This window comes from Phalangium opilio, unplaced genomic scaffold (genome assembly GCF_054372755.1).
Source record: "Phalangium opilio isolate 3A_F unplaced genomic scaffold, DU_Popi_V2 ptg000344l_1, whole genome shotgun sequence".
Lineage (NCBI taxonomy): Eukaryota > Metazoa > Arthropoda > Arachnida > Opiliones > Phalangiidae > Phalangium > Phalangium opilio.
In genome coordinates this window covers 1691311-1709439 of record NW_028324227.1, presented here as the reverse complement: position 1 = coordinate 1709439, position 18129 = coordinate 1691311, and the positions used below count along the sequence as shown (strand labels likewise).

At 34.2% G+C, this 18129-nt stretch overlaps 1 protein-coding gene across 3 annotated transcripts in view; it reads right to left on the bottom strand.

The window, feature by feature from the left end:
- Positions 1-477: 477 nt before the first annotated feature.
- Positions 478-18129, bottom strand: part of LOC149609998 (uncharacterized) — a 60866-nt gene continuing 43214 nt past the window's right edge. The window contains exons 1-4 of one of the 3 annotated variants that reach the window (XM_089859892.1): positions 6864-7083; positions 2559-2877; positions 1816-2495; positions 478-1701 (exon numbers count right to left, since the gene is read on the bottom strand). In XM_089859892.1, coding sequence (XP_089716018.1) covers positions 1129-1701; positions 1816-2495; positions 2559-2877; positions 6864-6872 — 1581 coding nt within the window. In that variant the 5' untranslated portion in view covers positions 6873-7083 and the 3' untranslated portion in view covers positions 478-1128. Of the gene's footprint in view, positions 1720-1815; positions 2496-2558; positions 2878-6863; positions 7084-18129 lie in introns of those variants that run through there. The other 2 variants (XM_089859891.1, XM_089859893.1) reach the window with 2 other exon arrangements.

Here is an 18129-nt window from a genome sequence, read left to right as displayed (position 1 = left end):
GGCAAATGTTTCAGAACTGTATGGAGTCAACAGTTTTTAATATTGCAGATATGATCTATTATACCAGAAGTTCATAAACCAACTAAAGGAACTATTTGTTTTAATGAATGGAGTTACGAATATCTACTTCTGATAATACCGAGTTATTAGCCATAGAGAGATTATTTATCCTCTCAGTTCTCTTTATCTATCACTAGGCCTATATTGAAAAGATAAAGGAGGAAGAAAGTACTACTCTATAAAAACTATAGAATGATCCCACATTAGAGCACAGAAAACGTTTTTTTTTCTATCCTGATCTCTGATCCTTCCAAGGTTCCGTACTTGCGTACTATCTTTCCAAAGCAATAATCTGGTCCACCTTGGGAGATTAACCAAGGGAAACATTTTCTTGAATTAATCTTAAGCGGAAATAAAAATCCGAATTTAAATTTGGATGTAGAGTTACGCGAAGCCAACGGTGAAATTAAGAGCGAATTGCAATTGAAAAATGTTTAATTTGCATAATCACACTTAGATAACGTAGAATCTCGTCTACATTAACAAGTTCGTTTGGTCCTAATGGTAAAAACTTACAAAGAGTTTTAAATATTTTAGCAATCTTTTATTCATAAAAAACATGAAAAATAATAACTAAAAAGTACAATCTTCAATGATAAAAAATATTTACACATTTTTTATAATGAAGAAAAGAAAAACCCATGAGTTTTGTTTATGAAATATAATCTCGGTTCATCGGGACTACCTGAGTGGGCGGGCGTAGGCGGTAGAAGTATGAGAGACGAAACTGAAAACATATACTCCGTGTGATAACAAAGTTAAAACCGCCTTATTTAGCAGTCTTGTACTTTGGATGATGAACCTTAGACTAATGGTAGGTACCGCGAGGGATCAAACCGGCACTGCCAGCGAATGAAATTTTGCGCATTTAAAAAAAAAATTAAAATCCTAAAATAATCGACGCTTAAATAACGCGTATCGGAAATTCAGGATCCTGGGATGGGGTCAGGGTCGAGAATTAATCCGACATTGACTCGAGTTCGCTAATTAAAGATACTTTGACATCCTGTATTTACGTTGGCAATAAAATGTTTGTCTTTCTAAAATGTCACGATTCAATTCAATTCTTCAACCCGTAGTAGGCTTGTCGACGGGCGACGTCCCGTTCGTCTTAACATCCATGGTGGTGGCCGATTTTGGGTCTATCACCGTCGTAGACGTAGTTGAAGCGGACGCCTTGGGCATACTTCTACCTGTCGCTTTTTGTTGGTTGGAGCTTTGGGTTACCCTGACTACCTTTTTGAGCACTTCCCCGTTTGAGGGTTTAACATCAGCGCTAGTCATGCTGACGTACTTCTTCTGATGAGAGGAAGAGGAACCGTGGTTAATCTTTAACTGCGAAGGCTTAGATGCTAGAAATTTCTTGGCTTGCAAGGGCTTCAAGATCTTGGCCGGGGTAGGGGGGTTGAACGGGATGTAGCCGCCGTGCATGTGTGGTAAATCGTGAGCTTGGTGGTATTGAATGCTGGATTCCATCTGGTGGTTGGGGTGGTTTGCAATGGGATTTGATGGTGGCATGGGACGGAATCCACGTTCCAAAGTTTGATGGTTATTATTGTTGTTGTGGTTTTGATGGTTCTGTTGTTGTTGCATTTGAAACGCGGCTCTACCAGCGGCGGCGGCAGCGGCTGCCAAGTTACCCTGAAAACGTGATTCTCCCTTGTTTTAAAACGAATTAAAACGCATAATGAGAAAAAGCGATGCCATTGGAGCGTTAAAAAGCGTGCCTGTTAAGAAAAATGGGGCAATAAATACCTGAATTGGAATGTTCGGAGGGACTAAAAGGAGAAGAGCGTTTTGGATGATAGGTTGTCCGTGAGCTTGAGGCATTTGAACCTTGACGGGAATGACGTTACCAGAAACTGGGATTGGAATACCACGAGGTTGACCTTGGGAACCCTCATTGTTGTTATGGTTGTTATTATTATTATGGTTGTTGTTATTATGATTGTTGTTGTTATGGTTATTATGGTTGTTGTTCTGGTTTTCAAACATCGATGCTAATGGTCCAGAGAACGGTCCTTCAATACGGAAACCGCCATTGCCATCTTGCTGAAAGTTTGGTAGAGAAGGTCCTTGTTCAAAATTTTGGGGTGGTCCCTGGTGAAATTCGTTTTGGCCTTGTTGTTGTTGGAAATTTGGAGGAGGTCCTTGCTGGAAGTTTTGGGAAGGTCCCTGCTGAAAATTTTGGGAAGGTCCCTGCTCGAAATTGTTAGGTGGGCCTTGCTGAAAGTTATTTTCGGGGCCTTGTTGGAAGTTCGGTGGTGGCCCTTGGATGGAAGCTGCTCCCAAGAAAGGTCCGGGGAAGTTGCTCTCGTGATGAGGTCCGTTATTTTCCCTCGGCCCTTCATTGGAGAAAGCTCCCTCGGGGAAGTTTGAGAAGGATGGGAAAGGGTGACTGCCCATGGAAGGAGGTCCCTCCTGGTGTTGGGGACCTTCAGTTGCGAAAAACGTTTCTCTTGTAGACCAGTTACGGTACGGCCATCGACTTCTCTTACCTTGTTCGTGATGAGGAGCCCTAATTAAGATTGGTCCGCGGAGTCCTCTATTACCTCCTCCTCCGCCGCCACCTCCAAATAAGTTTGGCAAGTAGACAGTACGTAAGAAAACTTCCGGTGGTTCGGAACCGGAGGTTTCCATAGGGAAGTCACTGTCCGTGAAGATATTACCGCCAAAGTTACCTCCTCCATTGGAGAAACCACCAGAGTTTCCTCCACCGAAGAGGCTACTTAATGGGTTGAAATTTCCGATGTTCGAGAAGAGCCATTGTTGACACAGGCCTTGGGTAGCGAGCAACAAAACGAGGGGCACGGCCGTCTAAAATAATTAGTGTTAAAAAGTGTCAGCACCTATATCTTTATAACAACCATCATCAAATTTCTTAAAGTCATCGTGAAGATCAAGATATTGTTAGTCCATAACCCGACAATTTCCATTTTGAGAAATAATGTTTTGAAATACTCCTTTTAATTTATCCTAGAGAAACATCTCTTCCTGGTTCATAAATCTCCTCAGTTATCCCCAAAATATTGATAAGTGTTAAAGATAAAGCTTGTATTTAATAAAAGTTTTAAGTATCAAAACTATCGCGAATTGATTTACGGGTATTCGAGTTCACCTTGAAATTTTAAAAGGAAACTCGCGAAGCAAAATGAATTTTTTGGGTAAGCATCAATTAAATTTCAATTACAGATGATAGGAATTTTCGTATCGTCAAACACTTATTTTTTAATACAATATCGACGTATTATTAATACTAATTACAAATTAATTATAAGCACTATATACTTAAAGTAGAATTCTGTGTCAAACTCAAATTGGTCATCCGAGTGAAACTCTTTAAATTTCAAGTGAAACCAAAGCATTACACCAGTAATAACATCAATCCTTTCCTTTTAAAAACCGCGCGCGTACATGCACGAATAAATCGAATCATCGACGTTTAAACGTTGATTCGAAAATCATTTCCCCCTTGGGTTAATCGTTGCAGGACGATACGCAGACCCAGAAAAAAAATGTAAAACCACAACCCTGAAAATAGCTTAATAAAAAAAGAAGCCCCTTCCTAAAGCTTATCGCATGGCAAACGATGCGAAAGACATACTAGAGAAATTAAGGTCTATAGTAAAATACGTTTTGAAGGAAAAAATTACGGCCATAACAGCGAAAACCGCCAGTTTTTCGTCAAATTAAAGAAGCAATTTGGGGTTAAATTAGGGACAGAGAAATGCGATCTCAGTAGATAGTTTTCTTTTGTGTTACAGAAATTAGGGCGGATGTATAAAATCCAATTGTTCTTCGATAGGGTATGATGAGGGCGGGACACACACCGTGTATTTTAGAAGCATCGTTTAAATAAAGAATAATATAAATCGTGATAAAGGGTAACCTTATCCAAAGTCTATATTTAAAGAAATCACGCAGTTTGTTTGCTCGAGGGGCTAACCACTCTTAGAGACACCAATTACGGATTATGCGTCATCGTTTAAGCACTGTCAAGGGCAGTAAACTTAAAGATTACGCGTAGTCAAAGGTACATTCGTGTATACCGATTATGCTAAGTGACTGTCCCCTCGTTTCTCCAATAACTTAGGGCAGGGTGGTGCCTTTCTTCACGATATTTTATTCCTATTTATAATAAAGCTTCTTGAATTTAAACCCTTTTTTAAATCCGTTAGTTTTTCCTATTTGATGTAGTAGGGTGCGGATTAACCTGAATCAAAATTAAGAGGAAGTCGAAAGTTTTGAGAATGTTAACGCAGATAGCTTAAAAAAGTGTAGCCAAATCCTAACTTACTTTCTTCTAACAGTACAATAATTATTGCAACAAATATTCTAAATTAAGGGCTAATCTAAATAACCTTTATTTAAACAAATATGAGATTACACTGACGCTTCTACTTTTGGCATAATGAATACTTCTATAATTATATCAGTGTAGATGACGTAGCTTAACACCACGTGAAGTTGAGGATAAAAACCACGCTTATTGACTCAGAAATTAGCAAAATATTTCTTAATAATCTTTCTTGACCTACACCCACTCAAAATAACAGACACATAAACTTGAATAAAAAAAAAAAAGAATAAATCTTTTTCTAAAGCTCGCCTTGCTCACGGATAATAACTAATTGTTTTTGAACTTGAAATAAATTTTCTATTGAAGAGAAGATTAAAAGAAAAAACTAGTCTCGTAAAGAATTGTCCTAGAATTTACTTCACCTCGGGGCTTCTAATTTTCAATCAAAATGACGCGACCTCATAAAAAAAGCGAGTGGCGAAACGCGTCAGCTATCTTACAATTTTTTTTCAAGGAAGTCTTGGCTCTTAATTCTCTTTTCTCATCTCTCTCTCACTCCGCGTAAATTCCCCAATCTACATCTTCGGGGCAAAGAAGATTCGTATACGTTTTTGTCGGCCTTCGAGCGACCCGCCAAAACATTTTTTTCATTTTCTAGGTCATGAACGTTGTTCGGAACGCTTTTGATCCCTCAGCCTCCTAAAGAAGTGTTGTTGAACCCTCCCAGAGTCCCTTTCCAAAAACATCATTACACCCCCTCTTTCCCATCTTACCTGGAATAATAAATTTTTCTATTCCCCAAAACATTGAGAACTAATCTTTTTTTTTATTAGAAGCCACCATAAGATCGTTGTACTTGATTTCTTCTTCTTATGGCTTTGTTTTATCTCTTCTCTAGCTAGGGTTCATGGAGTTCGTAGACGTAGCGTTACCGGTAACGGTAACTAGAATCTCTACACCGTATCAACCAACCCCCTTCCCCTATGATGGAATTTATTATCATAATGACATATATACGATTTAGGTTTACATACATTGACATACTTTCACGAAATTTACTTTTAGATAAATCTCCTAATTCAAAGATAAAAATAAATAAATCCTTACGGCTACCGAATATACCCTTAAGAACACTCTTCTACTCTCTCTTTAAATTTTAAATGAAGTGTTTTCCTATTTTTTTTTTTTAATTTATTCAAACTTTTCGAGCTTAAATGAAAGCTAAATTTGGACTGTTGCATCAATTGCACCCTTCATTTATATCTCCCATTAACTTCTTTTTTTTTCTTGATGCAGAGGAAACTAACATTTTAATAAATACCTATTTTTAAGAGATTAAATACGGGTTTAAGTATAATTTACTCTTAGGATATTATAATGATATCTCCAAAATTTTTGAAATTTAGACCTACATATTAAATTACCTTATACCTCGGAGGCTAATTTACATAACAATAGAAACTTATATAAATTAAGTAATTTATATTCTACGCATGCAAATGAGCTAAATATACGTTTTTTTTGCCTGACAGTTGTGCAAATCACCATTTATATCCCATGTTTGAAGAGGAGTTTGCAACGCATTTTGCAGTTATTTCCGTTTACGTTTGCAAACTTCTTCTAACTAATATAAAACCGAATCAGAAGAATTGTTTCAAGTCATGTTTTATGACCATTATAAAATTATGCTATGACAAATCCAGTTATCTGGTTATTAAAAACAATTCTTCTGAACATTTTAGACTTAGTTAAAAAATATAAATATATTACATGCACAAATAGAACCAGTTCATCATGCAATCATGCTTTTGGAATCACGTTGTGAAGTTGGGATTTTGATAAAGTGGCTACTGCTAAATGAACTTTTAATAAAACAAATTGCAAGTGACAAGGACAAGATTGTTCTAAGGCAATGTGCGAATTTTTTTCCAAACACACTGCCAAACGGAGATATAGTGGAATGAGATTGAATGAGCTGCTTTCAACGTGAACTCGGTCACTTTAATATCAAGTACCTAAGTTAAGGGCTTGAAAAAGACTTAATTTCTCATAGATAGAATGTTTTTCCGATGAGAATTAAGTCCTTCCCTAGCCCTTAACTTAGTACTGACATCGAAGCTCACGTTAGCAGAATCACAGTCAAGGTCTAGTGACAACTCACAGTCAAAGACTATAGGTTCTCCTAGTCTTTAGATGACTTTGATTCGCGTACCAGAGAGGGGTCAAGTCCACTCAATCTCATTGCGATTGGACAACGCAAACTTTTAAAGTTAACAAATGAAAGTTGTCCACGATTTTAAACGCATAATCAAGGCAGATTTGAATCGGTAGAGACTTTGCACTTCAAATCGCAACTTTTGAAAGTTATCTTTAGTTTGCGTCATCCGAAAGTCAATTCATTATCGATGAAGGTAACCACTTTTTATCAAAATGCAACAAACACGTGTGTATCCATAAACGGGTTGTAATCCACAAAGTAGTAACAATCATAAACTGAACTTACACGAATCATGATTATAGGAACCGCGTTGGTTTAATATAGATGTATAGATATATTTAGTATTTAAACTGAACTCTCGCGGCGCGATGCGATCCGCTATTCAATCCGAACAACTGTGATGCTAAATCGGTCCAACTGCCCAGTTTAATAGTGGCGACCATCTTGATTTCTGGAAAGTGGGCCAAAGTCGCCTCTCCAATGAGAGACTTTCTTCGGCAACCTCCCACCCACTTTTTTTTACAGCATCCCCGAGACGTTAAGCTAAGTACGCCAAAGGAGGCCAAAGCTGGTGGTAAAGACTTTTTCTCCAGAAAGCGTAAAAAAATTCAAATTAAAGCCGGTCCACGAGCGAAGAAATCATTGAAACGTTTTTCGAGAAATCATCTCGACCATTTCATTGGTCCGATTTCGGAATTTCGTTTTCCCTCTTTATGGATGGTAGTATTAGGAGAAAGAAAGAAAAAAATCTCCCTTAGGACACGTTAAAGGCTTCATTCTTTATGTTTTGTCGGCGAAGAGAGTTTTTTATGAACTCTAAATAGGACGATGATCAAAACAGTTCAAATTATAAATTTTCCTCTGTTTTAAAATTCAGTGATGTTTTCTCTTTTCTACGCTCGAAATTTGATTTGATTTCTTTTTTTCATCAATTAGGAGTAATTCTTTATTTGCTTCGTAAATTTTATGGTCAAGGTCGAGGTGTTTCTTTATGATGACGAATTTGGTTGCTTTACTAACTTCTAATTGAGACGTATATACCGTATTATCATTTTAATTGTTAAATTTATACGGCTGCTAAAAGCGTAAATATGTTTTTACCTCTCCGAGTGACGTATGTCACGGAGAGGTTCTGTAACGATCGTGTCTGTCTGTCTGTCTGTCTGTCTGTCTGTCTGTCTGTCTGTCTGTCTGTCTGTCTGTCTGTGTGTCTGTCTGTCTGTTGTTACACCCACGTGACCGCGTTCGCAGTTTCCAAATCGGAGCAAACGTGTTCGCCATTTCCGAACTGCTTTCACAGTCACGGAAATGGCTCCTCTACTTGAGTTCTCACACCACCATATTCTGGTCTTTGTCCATCCCACACGGACACCAGTCTGTACTTACTGGCTTCTAATCACCACCATCTTTTGACCTTCGTCCATCCCACATGGACACCAGTCTGTACATACTGGCTTCTAATCACCACCATCTTCTGGTCTTCGTCCATTCCACTTGGACGCCAGTCTGTACATTCTGGCTTCTAAACACCACCATCTACTGGTCTTCCGTCTATTCCACATAGACACCAATCTGTCTCATTGGCATCTACTCCATTATCATCGTTTGGTTTTAGGATATACGCGGCGATCAGCTAGGGTTACGAGAAACGTCTAGCCTCCCTAAGGTGGGATCGCCACCAAAGGTTTTCGCAATTGCGCTTTTTCCTTACTATTATAATGGAAACGAATCGTATATATACCCCAAAATTTGAAGAAAGCGGGCAAGAGGGGTAACCTTCACGTTAAACGTCAATATTAGCAAAGTTTGAGATGATAATAGGTATAACTTTATTTTAAACGATTTAACTATTATTAATGTTAATTATTGAAGATTAAAATAATTAAAAATAATTATATTTATTTAAATATTAAAGATAATCTTGTTTCTCAACTCAAAATTAATACGGAAAGAGTTAAAAAGCAGTCTATGTTTTTGTCTGTGTGTGTCCGTCCATTGTTACACTAGTGCGTCGCGTTAGCAGTTAGCCTTGTGTTGATGTGTTAAGAAATCATACAGAACCTTAATATTCCCTTTTTCCATAATATAAAGTGAATATGTGGAAGTATTTTTCGTAATTATGATGCATTTAGTACTTTTGTAGCTTTAAAGCTCTGTTTCATTTTGATATTCCAAAGATTTTTTTTAATATTGTTATTTGAAATGGCTGTTTATATATTACTTAAGCTATACTACATCTGTATATAGAATAATCCTTGGTTTAGCGATTTCATGAAGAAAACTAAGACCTAGACTCCGGCGGGTAAAATAAGTATCATCCGTTTTAGGCTTAGTGAAACGAAGAGTAAATAATTGAGGCCTGAGGTGAAGTAAACTTTGGGCTTTGATTTTCGTGTCTGAAATGAAGAGGCATCAACGGATCAGAGTTGTGAATGTAGCTATCAGAATATACGGTAAACAGCTGAAGCGCAGACTTCATTTCCTGATCTTTTCCCCATTGACTGATATCCATGTGTCCAAGATTTATCCTTATTGGATGTAAAATGTCGTCTGCTTTACTGTATTATTCGCTATGCTTGGAATACTGCTTCAATATTTCGAAAATTTTTACTTCAAAAAAGAGAAATAATTCCATATCTAGGTAAATAAGTTTGTAGTAGTAGACCTCTTGACTCGGAGAGGTAATATTTTGGTTTTCCCAACTTGTTTTAAATTAATTTCACCATTAACCGTGACGAAGAAAATTTGAAGTAAAATAGTTTTAACAGATAGGATAAACTGAGTTTTGTGATGCCGATTAAAGTGGTTTATAATAATCTTATTCGCAAAAACCACTTCACTAAATCCCTAAAGTCAAAGAAAATGTTCAGTTCTTTGTTACGGATCCCAGAAAATTAATGTTTGCATTTCATGAATATAGCTCTATTTTGACATCAACAGAAAAAAAGTATATTGTAAAAATACAACACATATACTTGACCTGGCGTTACTTAAGAGCAATTTCTTCTACAGATTTTTTCTTCTATCAGCATTATTGTGATTTCCAGACAAACCTATAGTGTTGGTCTGATACTCTGATCTCTCGCGCACTATATAAAGAATGCCTATTCTTAAAAACTAAACGGGTTTTGAAATAGCGTATGTTCAAATTTATTGATTGATATGAATGGTTCTTCAATTGTCGGAAGTGTGATAAGATGAATTGACTCGGTTATATAACACTCAAATTTAGACCACCCAAAAATGCATACAGAACTCAAAAGATCTTTTTGTACAGTCATAAGATCATAAGGTATGTTGCATAAGTTTGTCACTGATTACTGAGAGAGTGTGATGAACTGACGTAGGTGAAACGTCATAGATTCTCGTAAAGAGACGCCTGTTGAGGCGCTGTCAAAGACTAAAAAAACGCGTCTAAACTAGCTCTCAGTAAGTCTCTACCATTACGAAGTATAGGAAGTGTCATACTTATTTAACATATCTTATAAACTTGTGGTACAGTTAAGTATAAAAAGTATTTTAAGTAATCTTAATTTCGGTGTATAAATTTGTACCTTTTAGATAAAGAATATACGGATGAGAGAACTCTCATATCTATAATTAGTAAAAATACAAATTTATTTCGGGATTTTCACCCAAAAGGATTATTTAGGAATAAAAATTAAGTTTAATTTCTTAGAATAACCTTAATTTATACGTTAGTGATGATATCTTTTGCGAATTACAAATTAAGGAAATGTGTGTTGAAAGTTGACGAAAATAACTTCCTTCTTTGATTAAATTTTCTCATCTTTCGCGTGAAATACATTTAAAAATTATTCCGTTTTTCTTTTTAATCATTTCAAAGCGTTTCCCCCGACAGGTTTAAAATACACCCCGGAATTTTCGTGTTAAACTCACTAGCTGTTTATAATAATTAAATCTTTGAAAATCTGCCGCAAATTTATTCGTACGTAGAAGTTATTTTTAAATATATTTAGAAACGTATATAAAAAGTGAAATTAACTACATGTTTTTGTTGCTGTTAAAAAGTGAACGAACTTTTTAAAATTATTCATTTTTAAAATTTTTATCTAGATTAAATTTGCATGAATTAATTTATTGGTCTTTTAAATATTCCAAATTGTGCAAAATACTAAAATCGATAAATCGATTACTGATTGTAACTTTTCCTGTACATGAAGTAAACACAAGTTTTCTAAAATTTTAGGTAAAAGATATCACTATACTCCAGTTCAAGAGCAGTTTACTAAAAAGGTTGATGACACTAAGTTTAGCACAACGTATTATTCCACCTAACCTTTCTGTATTTTGTCAAGTGCCATTGAAGAAAACTATACTGCTTGTAGTGTTTTGAGGAACGAAAGTCGGTAACCATTTGCTAAAAAATTACGCCAAGACACTTAGGGAAAATAAAACTGCACTTGTAGTTAAGTTAGGTCATGAACTCAAAAGACGCGACCTTATTCTTAATACAGACTTCGAGGGTAGTTGACTATTTAAACTTTACGACTTCTCGTAAAAAGTAGAAAAACCTGAGAAATCGTGGAAACGACCCCAACCAACGGGTATTTTTAAAAACACTAAATGCATGCCTTTCTTTGTACATATAAATATAGGATTACGCGACTAGCTACTAATACAAATATAGAAATATATTATAATAATTATAGTCGTGGGAATTTTTTTTAAAGAATTTATGGTTAAATAAAAAACATCGGGCGTTATTCCCAAAGCGCCTTGACCTCTAAAATTTCTGAGAAAAAAATTTATGAAGGTAACGGAGTACGTTCACATTGAAAAGTAATTATTCCACATTATTTACTTAATTTCAGGATTTAACTTAATTAGCAAGAATACCTTAAAATTTATCTCTATAGTTTACTAAATATATTTTGTTATAAATGAATGTTGATATCAAAAAAATGCTCTGTTTGATCTATTAGGTTCAAGACACTAACAAAGCGAGAGGAATTTAATAATAGTTAATTTATTTATAAGTTAATGTCCCATATGTATGACACTACTGGTTATTGAAAGCTATAGCCGTGGAGAGACGAAATAGCATCGATAAATATTGCAAAAAAAGAAAACATTAATTTTTAATTGTATAATTAGAAGACAATGATGAAAATTGAGCCATAAACGTGATTACACACAATAGTGTAGAAATTCACGCAATTTTCAATTTTCTTTCGGGTGAATCAGGTTATTACCATCACATGCAAAAATATCACACGCGTGTAAATGGCGGTACGTGTGAACCCACACCTTATCGCGCCAAGTAAATATCAAAAGAAAGGTGACCGCATTTTCTCTAACATCCCATTTAATCAAAGGTTTTCTCTTGTAGATTTAATATTTCTTTTTTTGGGGTCAGAGCCGGTGCGTTAGGAAGCCACGAATTCCTGTATTTTCGTTTATAAACGACAATTTCATTTGCTATTCTTTTTTTTTTCTATTTCAATTTTAGAAAATTTTATTATTACGAGGAAAAGAGTCGTCGAGTTCATGCTGTTTAACTTCTAGATCAAGTGACGTTTCGCCTTCTATACGGAAAGCAAAACAATCGTGTTTCCTTTAATGCTTGTCAAAAAATAGGAAATTTCCCCCGTGACATAAAACAAAGAAGGTGTAACGCGTTAACTTTCGGTCTTTCATGCGAGAGACCCGTCCTTAATCTTATTAATTTTATTAATTTTTATTTGTATTTTGAAGTAAACAAATTTTATTAAAAATACAACAAAATGTTTTTTCCCGTTTTATGACTATTTGGTACACCCTAATTTTATTTTTTTGTTTATATTTAGCGTTTGTTTACAGTGAACCCAATTATGTTATTGTGTACTCATTGTTTTATTTTATTTTTTCGATGTAACTCATGCAGGAATTATAAATTTAAAAACGAATGAACATTAGATAAGTATAATATTCAAATTATGTAGATGTTAGCTAAAATCGTACCTAATGGAACAATATAGTGCAAACCTATTTTGGGAAGACTTATCAAATATATAAAATAATCAACATCTCTCAGAAAATATACATTTAAACTTATTATATAATGTTCTTTAATTTTTAAATAAAATAATCGACCTATAAGTTGAAATGTATATTTTGTGCGAGGTCAGTTATTTTATTTAAAGTAGGTTTGCATAAAGTAAAATTTTAGCTAATTACTACATAATTTGATTATTATATCTGTCTAATGTTCATTCTTTTATTATTATTTTCTTTCTTATAGTTTTCAAAGTCCTGTCGAACATTAATCACCTTCACATTGGACCTCATTATCGTTTGAAATAATTTAGTTACTAATAGCAGGAGTTCATAATAACCCCCCGAACTCCTGCTAATAGTGAATACACGTACAATATATTTAAACAAATTGCACCGTCTGTTAAAACAAACGGCACGTTGAGATCATATCGAGTTTGAAGGTTGAGAGAATAGTCATTTCAGCAAATTTGTTTTTTGAAATTCTACACCATGCTCCAAAACGAATGGAATTGTATACCTTTACTGAAGCAAAACACCAGTACTTAGCCGCTGATACTTGATCTAAATATAAACGCTTATAATGTATATGAGTGTTAATATAAACTTGTTAATATAAGTTACTTGGCTCGATATTAAATAATTTCGGATCTGTCTTATTACGAAACATACATATTGTCATTAAGTCTACTAATTAAAGAATTGATGTATTTAAAATTATTTATACATATCGGCCTTGGTTTTGTAGCTAAAATTTCGTGAAATAGAAACAAATTTAATTTATTTTGCTAATTAGCATAACAATATTATACTTTGGCTAATTTTACACGGGTTTTCAAATTTAAAATCACAAATTACACATATTTTTAAGAGCTTATTTCTACGAATTTCCATGGGCTCTAGGTATTTTACAGCTCGTTAATTCCAATAGAATAAAGATTAAATATTTTAGGAGTGTTTTTTAAATCCTACGCAGTTACCCACTTAGATTTCAAACGAGAACCGATAGGGAAAACGAGAGGATGGAGTAAACCATTTTAATGAATAAAGCAAAAGTATGGTATACGACTTGACGCTTTTGGCTAAATAAAACTGCCTGGCTACCTTACATACACTCTCTCATCTCGGTCAAAAAATTAGTGAAAAACTTCACGTTTTACAGAAAAATCAGTATAAATAATCTCAGTTTCAAAAGCGTTAGCGACAGGGTCGCAAATTAGGATCGAACGTCACGCAAGTACCTTCCCTCCTCGAGCCAAAAGAAAAAGGGTACTATTCCGTATTCAAACTGGGGAAATGTTATCTAAATATATTCTTCATATGAACTCTTAATTTTGGTTTCAAGTTAAAAATTGGGCCTTAGAATTTTGACACAATTCAGAAACACCATGTATAAGCGCTGATATTATGCATGAATTAAAACTTTCATATGATCCAACTAAAATTTGATTTGCAACATGTCAGAGAGGTGAAAAGAAACGCTGCCTGCGCCAGAATGTTCTTACTACGATTGGAAAACGAAACTGTACCTCCTTCTATAGAAAAGTAGAAGCGTTATAAAACAAGTTAATTAAAATTCAGCTAGTGTAAATGGGAAGAGTCGAGAGAAAGATTACCCTTTAAGGATCAATTATATCGCGATAATGTGTTACTTATATAAAGTAAAGGGGGACAAGATCCCCCCAAAATTTTTTCTTAAAATAAATTTAGATCACGAACGAAGAAATTGAAAACGATCGAATTATTAAAATCATAATATTTCGAATATTTCCTTTTACAAGATATCCTTTAAATTAAAACCGAAATGAAAGCCGCTACATGCGAGTTTGATTTGAAAATAATGTAATTACAGGGTAAGGAAAACATCCACGTCATCACGTCTTACGATCATGACAAGAGATTTATTTTAATTTGCATAATTTACCAGTTTAATTAAGGGGTAAATTTTACGCTCGTTAATCTTAGGTTTTGGTAGAGGTAGATTCAAATATTTTTTTATTTGTTTTCTTTATGACTGAAGGCATACGTTTATAAGATATGTTCCAGGACGTTTTACATACGTCACTTCACGACAAGCTCCAGTTTGTAACCAGTGACAAACTTATGGAATATATCTTATGAACTTAGGCTGAAGGCTTATCTGTAGAATATGTCACATTCATTTTGAGAAACGTTAAAATTAATTAAAAGGGCTACCTGCCACTTGCCAACTTCGATTATTGGTTAAATTAGAAGGCACTCATTCCCGAAATGAATAAATCGTTTGACAAGCGTGTTATTTTTGTGCAAATTATTTTAAAATATCAATCAATTAAATATTCAAGTAAATAAATTTGAATTTTAACTAATATAAGAACACGTGCTCATCTTAACGAGTAGACAGGACTTGCATTTCGACAAGCAAAAAATGAAATTATTACCTCAGATGTGTAAAACCTAATACGTAAAAAACTAAATAATAATATGTAAAGTTAGAGGTTTCTTATCTTACAAGATATCTCGTTAAATAACACGGTACATCCCCAAGAATCGGAGAGAACAATGACTCTTAACTTCGTTATACAACAACTAAGACGTGTTATTTTCTCTTAATATTTCCCCCAACACCACAATATATTTTTTTCTAAGTTTTTTAGAATAATAATAATGCAAATGATGCAATCTTCTTACATCATAAAACCCGTTAATATCTATAATATCACATCCCAACACCATAAACTCCTAGTGTACAATCATACGTGGTAGTACAATACATTTTATTTTATTTTTACAAGTTTATAAATAACTCGAATCTAAATTTAAATTAAGGCCTCTTCATTAGAGAAGGCGAATCATTGACTCGATTGACCTTCTGGCCTCAAAAATTAGAAGAAAATATTACGGAGTCAGCTATAGCAAAGGCAGTTTTTAAATTTAAAACCATTAGTAAATTTTTTATTTCTTCTTATCCCATTCATCATATATTAACCGATTAATTTAATGATGTTTTATAAATGGTTACCTCCCACTTAAAAACCTTTTCTTATTCGGGAATTTAAAGAAAGGCAGAAACCACCGCTTCGAAGATTATTTTTAATATAAAAAATTAAAGGTAGTATCATGTTGGTAGAGAAGCAGGATTTTTCTAATACGTTATACTCCCTTGAACAATTGCTATGTAAAATTGAATGACTTTTTCTGACCCACATTTTTTTTTTTTTTTTGGTACAGAAAATTTACCTGAAAACGCGAGTTTTGTCTGTTTTCTCCAGAAAATAATGTGAGAAAACGTTTTTACAAAAAGATTCGAATGAGTTTTTTAATATCAATTTTTGAAGAATCGTTTTAAAAATGGGAAAAAGTGCGAGAAACGAGATAATAATCACTTTTTTTTTCATTTCTAGGTTTCTTTTTCAGTTTTTTCTTCAAATTTATTACGAAATTTTGTTCCTTCTTTTAGATAATGGGATAATGGATTAAAAAAATGGTTTATTTTCTCCTACTTTCGTTGAAACTCAATCAATTTTTGCGTTTAATGATTTGAAACATTGAAAATTGAAAGGTCTTTTACCTTCTGTATAGTTCAGAACGGTTGGTGAACGATTTTAAATAACAAAGTAAGTTTGAAAAAATTATTTACCTATAAAATGTTTGAACTATATATGAAATATTTTTGTAGCTTACTTTTTTGATGATATTGAGATTCAACTAATGATCTTATTATTGTTCTCTAATCTTAAATTTAGCGAACATAATATTTCTAAAAGGGTTAACGGTTATATTATATTTAGCATAGTACTGGAATTTAAATTGATTTGATAATAAATGGTATTAAAGACTAGAACCAGAAAGTGTGTGAAAATCGAATGCAAACAAATATAAACAAACAAAACACCTTAAAATAAGGGCGCGCGCCAATTAATATAAAACAGAAATTCCCTTTTAATATTTTTAATATTATTTCTTTAATAATGTTTTTGCGAAAGAAAACCATAAAATAAAACCATCACTGATGCGGTACGAAATAATTTTCCAAACGCGCCTAGAAATTGGAGTCAAACTAAAAATAAACCTTTATTGGCGGAGAGAAAGGTGTTCGGTTGAAAATATGTGAAACAAGACTGGCACGAAATCAAAACTAATCCTCACATCGATTATTTAAAGTCTTTAAAGGAAAAGTCTCCTTAAAACTGATGTTTTGGTTAATATAAATTAGACGTTCAAAGTGATAGGTAAATACCATCAAAATCGATGCTGGTTCTTTCATTGGATAATATAGGGAATAGAATATTATATTAATTTCAGAAGAGAAGCAACCACCATAGGGGAGGGGTTGCCTTCTTGGGTTATTTGCCTCGCGCCAATAAGCACCGCTAGAGGCAGTGAGAGCTGGCTAGCCTCCAACGTGTAGTGAACTCTGGCTTCGTCTAGTGTTGCCTCTTGGTGAGAGTGAAATAACCTAACCTACCGCGAGTAATTACTGAAACGATCTAAAAGAATATAAATTAAATTAAACTTTATCCAAAGTTTAATTAATTTCTTAGTACTAACAGAAGCGCTTCTGTTACTAAGGCTATTGGGTTTCAATCGGTTTGTTGTATTACGAATTTGAATTTCATAAGACCTGTCCTTTAAAAGAAAGACATTCAACAATCGCAATGCTGCACTCTCGGAATTTAAATGGACTCAAAATACAATGAAACGCTTGAAAAAGGAGATGTATTTGTTCCGCCGATTTAACCAAATGTCCGTGTCCCCCCCCCCCCATTACAAATTCGTACACATTTCCCTGTATACTCTCGTATTACAATTTCGCCGGGATTAATCTTAAATGGTGAATTTTTTGATAAGAAAAAAAAATCGTGGTCCGTCCATGCGGACGAGTGATTACCTGTGCTCATTGCCTATATATTTAAAAATCATGGTCATGCCCCCCTCCCTCCCTTTCTCTGTTGATTTTCACGAACAGTCTACGAAGTCACCCAATCGAAATTCAATCTAGCCAAAAGTCACATACCGAACGATGGAGATGAGGGGATCGATACTACATAAATAAATAGAATCAAAGAAAATGAGACGACAAACTTCTATTAAGCTAGTTTCACTATCGTAGGATAAGCATTTTTTAGATACAGTTATTAGCGGGTGAAATTAAATAAAACTTTGAAAATTTCAAGTATACCATATCAATTTAAATCAGTATTCTAGGCACTTTCGAATCTAAAATTCTTTAGAGGTTCGAACCTCTCGGATTGACTTGGTCATAGTCGGCCGTGTTAGGAAGTGTTCGACAAAGAAAGGAAAGAATAGCTCATCTGTGTCCAGTTTCTCTTCCTTTTAATATTTTAATATAATTTAGACTAAGAAGAAGAAGAAGAAAAAAGAAATTCGCGTTTATTTGATAGGAAACTCGAATTAAATAAATTTACCCCAGAAAAAAAAAGTTTATTTGATAATGTTGATATTTAGGGCGTGTAGAAAAGGGCAATGGGTTTTACGCGACAGACGTGAAATAAAAGGGTTTAACGGAAAGTAAAAATATTTAAATTATATTGGCAGAAATACATAGCTTTCT